General features: G+C 41.4%; 1 protein-coding gene across 5 annotated transcripts in view; it reads right to left on the bottom strand.

Annotated features, from left to right (window-relative positions):
* The window catches only part of DEK (DEK proto-oncogene), a 31,424-nt gene extending 19,717 nt beyond the window's left edge, over nucleotides 1-11,707 (bottom strand). Inside the window, exons 1-6 of one of the 5 annotated variants that reach the window (XM_045497274.1) lie at nucleotides 11,528-11,707; nucleotides 10,940-11,099; nucleotides 7,625-7,726; nucleotides 7,267-7,376; nucleotides 6,208-6,302; nucleotides 3,736-3,856 (exon numbers count right to left, since the gene is read on the bottom strand). In XM_045497274.1, the coding sequence (XP_045353230.1) occupies nucleotides 3,736-3,856; nucleotides 6,208-6,302; nucleotides 7,267-7,376; nucleotides 7,625-7,726; nucleotides 10,940-11,090 (579 nt within the window). In that variant the 5' untranslated portion in view covers nucleotides 11,091-11,099; nucleotides 11,528-11,707. Of the gene's footprint in view, nucleotides 1-3,735; nucleotides 3,857-6,207; nucleotides 6,303-7,266; nucleotides 7,377-7,624; nucleotides 7,727-10,191; nucleotides 11,100-11,223; nucleotides 11,363-11,527 lie in introns of those variants that run through there. The other 4 variants (XM_045497277.1, XM_045497275.1, XM_045497278.1 and 1 more) reach the window with 4 other exon arrangements.
* Nucleotides 11,708-12,611: the final 904 nt, after the last annotated feature.

The following is a 12,611-nucleotide window of genomic DNA, read 5'->3' as shown; positions in this document are numbered from 1 at the left end:
ATACAGTTATATAAATGTTAGTGGTAACTGTAGGCACTATCTTTCATGAAGTTGGCAGAACCGCAGGTTCTTTCTCTCCTAGAAACTTCCAGTCTAGGGGTCACTGTCACCTACACAAAAATTAAGAATAAGGTGGCTGTTTTGTGTATGTTCTGTTCTCAGGTTATGTACAATCCATAAGATAGCCTCTAGCTGCCCAAACAACCTATTCTTCCTAAAGGCTGACTGGCCTACAGCCAATCTATGTCAGTTCAGAAATTTTAAGTTAGTATGGGGTGATTATGTGTCTCAGTTGGTTAAGCATCTGACTTCGGCTCAGGTGCTGACAGCTCAGAGCCTAGAGCCTGCTTCAGATTCTGTGTCTTGCTCTCTCTCTGCCTCTCCCCTAAATCACACTCTCTCTCTCTCTCAAAAATAAATACACATTAAAAAAAATTAAAAAAAAAAATTAAGTTAGTAGACCATTGATATTTCTCAGAGGGGTTCTCTGTAAGTTTCTATAAAAAAACTTCCTTGAACGTATATGGATATCCTTGTTATGCAACCTGTTACAATTACCAGCTAGTACCAGGAACCAAATCCATTTGGATAAATTCTGGAGAAAAGGTGACTCTGATTGTCCAAACTCCCTATTCAATCAATATATGAAATCCAGGACTCAAATATATTAGAAAAGTGTGGTATCCCTTACTATCTCAGTTCAGGAACCAGATACAGGTAATAAGAATATAATCTATATAAGGAATTAGTAAAGGAGAAGACTGGATGGGTGCAGGATAATCTATACAGGAAAGTGAAAGAATGTTAAACCGTTCAAGTAACCAATCAAGAAAATGCAACTTCCAAAGATAAATAAAGAAGCAGCAATATATAAATATTTTAGAGCCTTCCTGTACTGGTCCTAAAAACAGTTAAACCTTAACCAGAACCCAGTGTCAACAGCATCATCACTTGTTGGAAACAAAATCTGAAAAATAATCAAACTAGAAGTATAACAAAAAAAAGATAGTAAAACAATGTTAATTCAATAATTTTATTACTATGGGGACAAAAATTAGTTACTAATGAGTTTGTAGTGTTTTTCTTAAATGACAAAAATGTAGGTAGTACAGAAAATAACTTGAGATTGATATCAATAGATTAAGAAGTAATCATCACAGAAGCAGATATGAAAAGTGGATACAAGAGTTAGATTCCATAAGAAAGACTGAAAGAGTGGTTCTCAAAATACGGTTCATGGATCATAGGGTTTCCTGAGACCCTTTTAGAAGCCCACAGTATCAAAATTATTTTCATGATAACATCGAGACATTATTTTCTCTCTTCACTGTGTTTTGTACTGACTGATATTTGTACTGACTGCAAAAGCAAAGATGGTTGTAAAATTGCTGGCACTTTAGTACTCATCAAGGCAGAGGCAGCAAACTGCTAGGAGTCATTATATTCCTCATAACCACACACTAGAAGTGAAAAGAAGGAGGTGTTTTAGAATGTCCTTGATGAATCAATAAATACTAGTGATGTTAACTCTCAACCTCTAAGTACATGACTTTATGACATCTGGGTAACAAAATGGGAGGTCCACCTCAAACACGTTTGCCACATACTGAACTTCACTGGTTTTCTCAAGAAAAAGCACTTGCACAATTGAGCTGGGAGCTGAGCCAGCCACCTTTTCCATGAAACACCATTTGTAAAAGAACCGTCAAAGTATGCCTTTTCAGACTTAGATATTTAAAAGACATGTTCTCAAAATGAACGTGAGCCTGTCATTTTAAAGAAAATAACTGATGGTATTTATTGCCAATAATAAATTTCAAAACTTCATATGGAATATTCGCGTCCATAACCATGAACTTAACAGCCTCCTAATACCTAAAGGTTTTTCTTTTTTTTTTTTTTTTCAATGTTTATTTTATTTTTGGGACAGAGAGAGACAGAGCATGAACAGGGGAGGGTCAGAGAGAGAGGGAGACACAGAATCGGAAACAGGCTCCAGGCTCTGAGCCATCAACCCAGAGCCTGACGCGGGGCTCGAACTCACGGACCGCGAGATCGTGACCTGGCTGAAGTCGGACGCTTAACCGACTGCGCCACCCAGGCGCCCCCTAAAGGTTTTTCTGATGAGACAGTGATTTTATTAATGACTTTTTGACAGTGTTTAATGGAAACGTGCCAACATTTGGAAGATCTGCACAATTGAAAAAACCAATAATTTCCACCTGGTGAATGTTGGTTTCAGAGACCACATTACAACTAACCTTTAATAAACTACCACTGTGGAGTTCTGGTGGTCTATCAGAGAATATCCATAATTATGTAAAAGTTTTTAAAGACACTCTTTTTTTCTAACTACATACTGGGTAAGGCTGGATTTTCTTTACATACTTCAAGCAAAACAATGTGTGATAGATTGAAATCCAGAGCAAATAACAATATAGCGGTCTTTTAAGACAGACATGAAGAGACTTGGAAAAATATAAAACAATGCCATTCTTCTAGTTTTGTTGAAAGTATATTTTTCATATAATACATTACTTTTGTTAACATGTAGTGGGCTTACTGGTATTTAAAATTTTTTCAAAAAAATAAATAAAATTTTTTCAGTTTTACTTTATAACATAGTAAATATCCAAATAACCCACATAAGCAAAAGCTTCTGGAGTCCTCAATTTTTAAGAGGGTAATTGGGTCTTAAAACCAACACATTCAAAATCACTGATTAAAAGAATGTAAACATATCCCTCAAAACCTAAACAACTTCTGAATGGCTTCTGGGAAAATGGTATTCAATTTGTCACATGAAATTCTTAAGAAGTACAGGTCTGTCCATAGTAAAAGTTTAAAAAATAGGGAATCTCTCATTTTTAAGCAAACTCAAAACATAAAAAAACCCCAAAACCAAATCAAAAAAACCCCCACCATAGCCCTTGGATTTATAGCTGTATGACAAAAATATTCTTTATCTGTCTTTCTCCAGCTAATGGTAAATCATACCAAAAGCAAATAAAACCAAAGTTCCAGAGCTATTTTCTGGTTCCTAATCCTTATGCCCTCTCCCCCCCCCTCACCGATGGTTTTCCCCTGAACTCCTAGGTCCTCTAGAATTTTCCGCAATTTCTTTGCTAACAAAATGAGGAAGATTATGAAAATATTTACTGACAGACTTAAACTGAAAGTGCAAAGTCAGGTAAGTAATACTTAAATAAACATTTGAAGTCAGTAACGAGTCCTATGTTAAACAATTAAGGCAAACCTAATCTGAATTTTAGGAAGAGTGGGGGAAAGTACAAGGCCATTTTACTTCCAACCATTATTCCAGTGTCTAGAAAATACCCAGTTCTATATGCCCATCTTATCCTTCCTCACCTGGTTGAAGGTTGCATACGTTCCCCATCCAGCCTAACACCTCACCCTCAATTCAACCTGTTTCTGTTCTTCCAGTTCCTTCTAGATATAAAACGCTGAATACTTAGTTTGTATTTCTGTCCATTTGACATTAACTTAGTTAATAATTATTTTTCTTAATCTTCTATCTTCTGTATCTGATAAGACAAATCTATATGCCTCCTATGCTATTTCTATCATGAAACTGGTGCATGTTCTTTGAAAGCAGAAGACACTACTGCATGTTGAGAAGCAATGCTGCTAACAAACTAAACTGTTCCATAAAAAGAGAAAGGAAGGACAGACTATAACTGATTCTTTACTGAAATAGTAAAAATTGGTCCTCACTTTGCCAGAAGGCTTTGGATGCATTAAGAAATTCAAGATCCTCTTCACCAGTTCGCTATTTACACCTGATCTCTCCAAATCAAGAACCTCGCAGATGCTCTTTAACATGGCATTTCTAAACCTAAAACAGAAAATGAAAGAAACCAAGTTTGTTATGTAGCAAAGTTTATAATCATTCTCCACAACATAAAGGCAATAGCTAACCACAGTCACTCAGGTACAAACATTAAAAAAAGCATGGGGGCAGGGGGTAGGTGCCTGGGCGGCTCAGTCAGTCAAGTCAGACTTCAGCTCCTGTCATGATCTTACGGTTGTGGGTTCAAGCCCCACCATCGGGCCCTGTGCTGACAGCTCAGAGCGTGGAGCCTGCTTCAGATTCTGTCTCCCTCTCTCTGTCTCTCACCCACTTATGCTCTCTCTCAAACACTAAAAAACAAAAAACAAAAAACAAAAACAAAAAACAAACAAAAAAAAAAACAAAAGGGCATCCAACCCAGGGGCACCTGGGTGGCTCAGTTGGTTAAGCATCTGACTCTTGACTTCAGCTCAGGTCATGATCTCACGGTCCTGATATCTGCACTGACAGTACGGAGACTGCTTGGGATTCTCTCTCATTCTGTCTGCCCCTCCGTGCTATCAAAATAAATAAGTTAAAAATAAGTCCTTCCTCGGGGCGCCTGGGTGGCGCAGTCGGTTAAGCGTCCGACTTCAGCCAGGTCACAATCTCGCGGTCCGTGAGTTCGAGCCCCGCGTCGGGCTCTGGGCTGATGGCTCAGAGCCTGGGGCCTGTTTCCGATTCTGTGTCTCCCTCTCTCTCTGCCCCTCCCCCGTTCATGCTCTGTCTCTCTCTGTCCCAAAAATAAATAAAACGTTGGAAAAAAAAAAAAAAAAAAAAAAAAAAAAAGTCCTTCCTTAAAAAAAAAAAAAAAAAGCATCTAACGTTTCTCTGAATATGAGAAGTACTTTCCAGAAAACAATAAAAAGCACTTTCCTAATAATCTTGATTAATGTATAAAATACAACCAGATAGGATTATTAATAAATTGAAAACACTATTTACCAGTTAAGCTTTTTAAATTAAAAAAAAAAAAAATTTTTTTTAAACATTTCTATTTATTTTTTTAATTTTTTTTTTTTTCAATGTTTATTTATTTTTGGGACAGAGAGAGACAGAGCATGAACAGGGGAGGGGCAGAGAGAGAGGGAGACACAGAATCGGAAACAGGCTCCAGGCTCTGAGCCATCAGCCCAGAGCCTGACGCGGGGCTCGAACTCACGGACCGCGAGATCGTGACCTGGCTGAAGTCGGACGCTTAACCGACTACGCCACCCAGGCGCCCCACATTTCTATTTATTTTTGAGAGACAGAGAGAGACAGAGCATGAGCGGGGGGAGGGGCAGAGAGAGGAGACACAGAATCTGAAGCAGGTTCCAGGCTCCGAGCTGTCAGCACAGAGCCTGACATGGGGCTTGAACGACAAACTGTGAGATCATGACCTGAGCTGAAGTCAGATGCTTAACTGGCTGAGCCACCCAGGCAACCCTTTAAAGTTTATATATTAAGAGACAGAGAGAATGAGCACGTGCTTGCAAGCAGGGGTGGGGCAGAGACAGAGAGAGGGAGAGGAGAGAGCCTCAAGTAGGCTCCGAGATACCAGTGCAGAGCCCAACTCATGGCTCAAACCCATGAACCAGGAGTTCATGACCTGAGATGAAATCAAGAGTTGGGACACTTAACCGAATGAGCCACCCAGGTGCCCCTACTAATTAAGTTTTAAAGGTAGTAAAGGAATAAACTAAGTCAATTCACTAGAAAATAATGTAAGAAGTTTTCAATACTATAAAATTCATGGACTTAATTTTTCTGGTTGGTGATTATAAGACCAGTGCTCTAACCCCTAAGCTATGGAGCCAAACATAGTTAGTGATTAAATACTAGATTTTCCTCTCAGCACTCCTACTGTGATGAAGGAACAATCATCTCTATTATTTACTATTTTTAAACTATAAAGGATTTAATAAACAAAAGCTCTTAAGAATATATCATCTTGCTTGCATTGTGGTAAAGAACACGTTTTCATCAAATTGATTTTCAAAATAGTTTAAATGGTACCTACAAGCTGGGGGAACAGAAAGGCTGGCAGGAGATAAAGGAGGGTGGTGGATTTTTCACTCTATTCCCAAGACTTGAATTTTGAACTGTCTGAATGACTTATTTGCGTATGCTTCTAAGAAATAGAAGCATTTGTTAATGTGAGTTTTCAATAATCTTAACAGTAACTACTTATGGGAAACTAATGAATATCCCAAGTTAACAAAGATCCCAAGATCCTAACAAAGAATGTTAAGATCTTGGCATTAAAAGCAAAAAATTAGCAGTCCACTAAAAATGTTTGGATGGTCTTATTTAAATGTTTAAAAATTAACTCAAAATACATTGATCAAAACACAATACATGTAAAAATAACTTACTTTTTCAACATTTCTTCCTTCTTTTTATATTGAACACTTCCTTTTTCAAATGGAAAGCCACTGAACTGACCCACATTCTTCTTTAATGAGGACACCTGAAAATGTTTCCTTTATTATTAATGCTATTTATTACCCAGTAATGTACATAAGAAAAATTCAAAGCCAACATTTGTATTTTCAAATCTGTTTCCCAGTTATAGTATTGGTTTATTCAACATTTCTTAACTCACAACGGAAAATAGTATTTGTCACTCAAATATTAACGTTATAAAAGGCTTAAAAATTTAATTCTTTAAAAATAACAATTTGAATTGAACAAATTTCCATCTGGGAATTTTTATTGACAGAGAACTACAACTAAATGTTATCTGACAGTATTAGGAGATGTGGAAAGTCACTTCTTAAAAAAAGATCCTTTCCCCAAGTAATACACATTACTAGTAATATTTATTTCTTATATGAGAGAGTCATGGATTTTATTTTTTGAAAAGAACAGAAGACCTCCAATATCCAAAAGTTATACGATTTAACAGTAATGAGACTTGTGTAAATTAGATTGTAGTGAGATCAAATGAGATAACACACAAGATTCTAACATCAAACTTCACTTTGTCCTTGCAAAACCCAAAGTTTCCTCAATTATATGAAATAGATTTGTTTTAACAAATCCCCAAAGAATTACCACCTAATTTATCAGATATTTGCTCAAAATGAGATACAATTATACTTTATCATTTTTTCTGAATAGCTGGAAACCTTCCCAAAATAAATTTCTTCTAATACATTTAAAGATCACTAAAATCACCACAATTAAAAAAATTCAGTTTGGCATAAAAACTATACTACAAAGCCTGGATATTACAATCCTAACTGCTAATATCCAACTATGTATTCTGTGATAAATCATTTAATAAATGTGTGTTTCAGTTTGTTCATTTGTATGGTACAGAAACTGAACTAGTTGATTGCTGAAGTCCTTTCCAGAACTAAAATTATATGCTTCTATTGCACAAATACATAAATATGTTACTAGATTAAAGACATAAAAAAGGTCTTAACTGTGCCAGGTCTGTTGTAAAGTAGTTTATGTAGATTTCTAAGTTCATCCGTTTTCTTTTTACTCAGGAAGAAATGTATCCTTTCAATTTCACAAAGTTTCTGTCCTTTTCCTAGGAAAAAACACACCGCAATAATTAAAGTTAAGCACTATTATGTGTTAATAGATTTACAGTTATTTTAATGATGGTTATTTTTACAGCATAATTTATTTATAGCTTTTGCTCAATAGGGCAAACTAAATGAAATTATACCATTAATATATAACTACTTAGTAAACACTAAAAACTGAGTACTGCTGACCCTAAGTTTGATATTTAAACATTTTTAGTGTAAAGTGAAAAGAACAGAATAAACTTACCTTGTGCAATTGTAAATGGCTCTCTCTGTAAGGAAGAGACTTGCATGGTCAATCTCTCCACTTTTTTCTTTTCCCTCTTGCCTTCCACGATCAGACTCTTTTCTAGAAATTAATTTAATACTTCTTAAATAACCAGAAGCTTAAAGAACATATTAATTTTATTGGATAAACCTATAAGGAAAAACTGCAGAAATCTCTAATACTTTACTCTTCTCCTGAGCATGGTTTTGAGAAGCAAATGAGAGATGAAAAATAGTAAATTAACAACATCACTGAAATCTTTTTTTAGAGTAACATTTTATTTGCCTGGCAAGTCACAAAGGGATCCAGTTTAAAAAAAAAAAAAAATCAGAAAGCAAAAAACTTTTATTCAACTACAATTATTGCTAATGAAAGTCCAGTCACTTTGTGAACTATCACCAAGGCCGACTCTTTAATTAGACCTAATTCTGTTGATTGCAATTTAGTTTATGGTACATCATCAAATAGCTAGCTTGGGCTGAGATTATAAGAACTTCAAAAAACATACAAAGAAAGCAATAATTCAGCAAGCTGACGAAAGAAAAACAAGGACCTTAGCTAAGGCAGAGCAGCCTAATGTTGCTATAAATAGGGCAAAATTCTACAAGTTCACATTTACTGCAACTGACTGGGAGGACATTATTTTGTAGTTCAGTAAATGTTTATAACAGTGGTCATAAATCATTCTAAAAAAAGTTAAACTGTTTATGGTGTGGACTGCTTTAAAAAAAAAAAAAGGCTAGAGGGGCACTTGGGTGGCTCAGTTGGTTAAGCGTCTGACTCTTGATTTTGGCTCAGGTCATAATCTCATGGTTCCTGGGATCGAACCCCAAGTAGGGCTCATCAGCAGAGGGCCTGCTTGCGATTCTCTCTCACCCTTTCTCTTTGTACATACATTCTCTCTCTCAAAATAAACATTAAAAAAAATGCATAAACATTTAAAAACATTAAAAAAGACATATAACATATACTTAAAAACTTAAACCTTTAAACTTAAATTTCTAAAATGATTTACACCCACTGACACAAATTCAGATAAAAAAGAGAACACTCTATCACTGAACGTCCTTTCATTCATTCAGCTGAATGCTTGTTTTGTGCAAAGCCTCACTAGATACTAAGGGGGGGGGGGGGGATGAACAGATGATGAAGATACTGAATATCCTGAAAGACATCACGTCTACTGGTGGTGTTTAGTCACAAATATACTCCAAGGAGAAGGTGATACACACCTTAGGAAAGATACAAATAAAAGTTCTCCGAGTTGAAGACAGTAATTACTTTTGGACTAAGGAAAAACGATCAAAACATTTGGAGGTGGCTTTGAAAGATTTGGAGACATAAGGATTTGCGCAGAAAGAAACGAGTAAGGATAAAGGGATTCCGGCAGGTATATTCTGGCAATGGTGTGCAGAGGGAAGAAAACACACTCTAAAGCAATCCCTGTTATCCTGCTGCTGAAACCCTGACTGACTTAAACCATTTTGCTTGCCTCTGATTACCATCTATGAGCTAATGGCTCTCCCGATCTGCATCCAGTCAAGAGCTTTCTAAGCTTCACATCAACTGTCAGAGCCGCCAGTGGACAGCTCCACTTCGTGTCCTCCAGGCACCTAACTCAGTGCGCTCAAACAGAACTCCGAATCCTCTCCACACTTGCTCACCTTTGTGAATTATGTTTTCCAGAAAATGGTAATAGTGTCAGCTCAGCTGCCAAAGACACAAACCTAAGAGTCATCTTTTATACTAGCCCCTCCCCACCCAAGTCAAGTCCACCCTTCTTTGGCAGACTGCGCTGTCCTGTTTCTGAGATGCCCCAGGAGTACAATCAAATTTTCAGGGCTAACTGGGATAAAAACCTTCACAATTTTAGTTGCTCCACAAACACCTCGAAGGAAGGAAACAGAATAATCAATTAGAACAACTACAGAATTCCTTGGGGGTAATTCTGGAGAAAAAAAAAAAATCGCATTCTGAACGATCATCTGGCCCCTAAGCATTACTGTATCAGCCACAGGTAGTATTTTTACACGATTTCTATAATTTTTTTCCTGACAGAGGAATCCATCATCCCTGTGGTATAGAAACTTGGTCTTTAAAAAGAGACTAAACAACAAACAAAAAATCGGAGGTAAAAACACTCAGAAAATTTTGGACTAATAGTTGAGATACTGCAGCCAATTTTTAGCTATTGTATGGTGAATAACTTAAAAATAATTTATAATTTTTTCCAACCGCGTCAGTACTTAAATGTGGAAATGCTCCGATCTCAGAGCACCTACCACTTCTAACAAACAAAAAGGCATGCTGTGTAATCTCAACCCAGATCGTAGGTATAAAATGCTGACCTGGGGCTGGTTGAGGCTTAAAAGAAATGGGACACTTAAACCCGGGTTTGGAAAGAACACTTCAAACTTCTTCCCAAGTTTGGCTGGAGCCACATATTAAACAAACCTGGATTGGTCTAATATCATCAAAGGACGCTAAGAGAACTGTGATACAGATTTTTTTAAGTGACTGGAAAACATTTTAGGAACCTGGCATACCCGGAAGTGGTAGTGCCCCGTGCATGTTGGAGAAAGTGATGCTCTATCAGTCCCGCATCCGGTAAGGTCCTCCTGCTTCAGGCCTCCAGGCAAATAATGGTTAATAGTGCACTCCTGCAACTCCAAAACTGAGACCAGTTTCGGAGCTCTTTCACAGTTCACCGCTTTCGTATTTAACTACTTTCTCGAGCAGCAACAGCTTTCACTGGTGTTTCCCCGTGAGAGTGAACTCCCCCAAGCCTCTGCAAAGGGCCTCTGCTGAAGTTCAGCAGATGCATGAAAAGTTGTCAAAATATCTCCAGGACTAGCATGAATAACGTCTTCACGTCTGCATGTGTGGTTTCAGGAAAGACCTCGCAAGAACTTCAAAAGGCAAAACACCTGTACTTAAATTAGCAGAAGATGAAATTAAAAACAGCAACCCTAGCGACTTCAAAAGCCAACAAACAAGTCTTAAAAACAGATCTGAAACTTAGAAACGTCCTGTCAAATGACGAAAACGTTACGAACGCAGATTGCCGGCCACAAGTCAACCGCAACTCCCAAATGCGTAAATAACAACGCTAACAGCTATTTTCTACCAACCGGAATTCACCAATTCTCTGCCACTGCTCAACACCAAAAAGGGATAAATCTCGCCAACATTCTCGCCAGAGATCCCTCCGATTCGGCGTCTCCAGGCGCAAAAAAGGAGGCAAGAAAACGGTTTTCTGTGAAATCCATCACCAGAGACGCGACTTTCTCCCACCTTTTTCTTCCTCCTCCTCCTCTTCCTCCTCCTCGTCGTCCTCGTCCTCCTCTTCACTTTCCTCTCTCGGGCCGGGCATTTCGGGCTCTTTCTCGGACGCGGGCTGGGCGGGGGTTCCCTCTCCCTCTGCAGCTGGGCCCGAGGAGGACATGCTGTCGACCTGCGGGCGGGCAGAAAGCCACACGTCTCGGTCCCCTCGGCCCCGGCGGCAGGGACGGGGCGGCCACCGAGACCTGCCCGACCCTTCACGGCCCCAGGACGCCGGGGGCCGCGGGAAACCCGACCTCAAAGTTGCCTCCTCCCGCGGCCGGGACAGCAGCGCTTACTCCCCGGGGACGGCTTCCCTCCGGCTGCGGGCATTCCCGAGGCGGGAAACCGCGGGCGCCGAGCCGCCCCTCCCTCCGCCGGGCCCGCGCCGCCCCCCGCCCGCTCGCGCCGGCCCGCGCCGCCGCCGCCGCCGCCGCCGCCGCCGCCGCCGGCCGCCCCGCGTCCCCTCCCCCCGCCCCAGGCCGCCGTCCAAATGGCCGCGGCGGTGCGGGCGGGCCCGCGGCGCCCTCTCGGCCTCCTCTGCCCCGACGCAGCCCTCACCGCCGGTGCCGGCCGCCGCGGGCCTGGCGCGCGAAGGCACGAAGAGGCTCCGGGAGGCGGCGGCGAGCGCCGAGGAGGAGGCGCGCGGGCCGCTCTCTGGCGTGACGCTCGCGCCGCGCTCTCGGCTCCCCCGAATCAACAAGATTTTCAAAATGGCGGTTCGGGAAGGAAAGCGGGAATGCGGCGGCCAATCAGGGCCGCGAGCTGGGAGTTGGCGCGCGCGGGTGGGGGAGGCGGGGCAGCCGGGCGCCTCCGCGGGGAGCCCGGGCCGGGGTGGGGCGGGGCCGCGAGGGGTCGCCCCGGTGGCGGGCGGAGGGACGGCGCGCTCCCGGGCCGCGCGGGCCGGCGCTTGGGCTCTCCGCTGGGGAGGCGTGCGGGCCGCGTCCCGGCCGGCCGGCCGGCCGACCTGGCGGGGCTGGCCGCGAGAACGCTAGGGGGCCTGCCAGGGCATTGTCTCCTCGGTTCCTGCCCGGAAAAGGGGGGCAGCCTGCGCCCGGGAGGGGCGGGCGGCTGGTGGTAGAGAAGTTTCCATCTCAGGAAGTCGCCACCTGCAGTATTTCACAGAGGTTGAAGGGATTACTAAATGAGTGATCTCCATTAGGTCCAGAGATCGTGCTGGGGGTGAGCCCTGAAACCGCTGTATTTCGGAGGACCCCATGCCTTGTTTAAGTTGCGCCCTAGGGAAAAAGACCCAACCACGTTCGAAGTTCACGTCACCAGAGACAAGTCGATTTCCAGATCTGTAAATGTAGCGAGTGTGTTTGTGCGCGCGATTTCCAGACCTGTAAATGTAGGGGTGTGTGTGTGTGTGTGTGTGTGTGAGAGAGAGAGAGAGAGAGATACTAGAGGAAATACGGTATTGCCCAGTAATACCCGTGAATGTAGGGGGTGTGTGTGAGAGAGATAATAGAGGATGTCCAGGATTGCCCAGTCCAGACCCATAAATAGGGGGAGATAATAGAGGACATACGGTATTGCCCAATCCACGCTCGTAAATGTAGGGGTACTGTGTGTGAGATAATACAGGAAGTACGGTATTGCCCATTCTAGGCCCCTAAAAGTAGTGTGTGTGTGTGTGTGTGTG

Source organism: Leopardus geoffroyi, chromosome B2 (assembly GCF_018350155.1).
Source record: "Leopardus geoffroyi isolate Oge1 chromosome B2, O.geoffroyi_Oge1_pat1.0, whole genome shotgun sequence".
In the NCBI taxonomy this organism is placed as follows: Eukaryota; Metazoa; Chordata; class Mammalia; order Carnivora; family Felidae; genus Leopardus; species Leopardus geoffroyi.
Note: the sequence above shows the minus strand (reverse complement) of the source record. Positions and strands in the feature narration are given on the sequence as shown.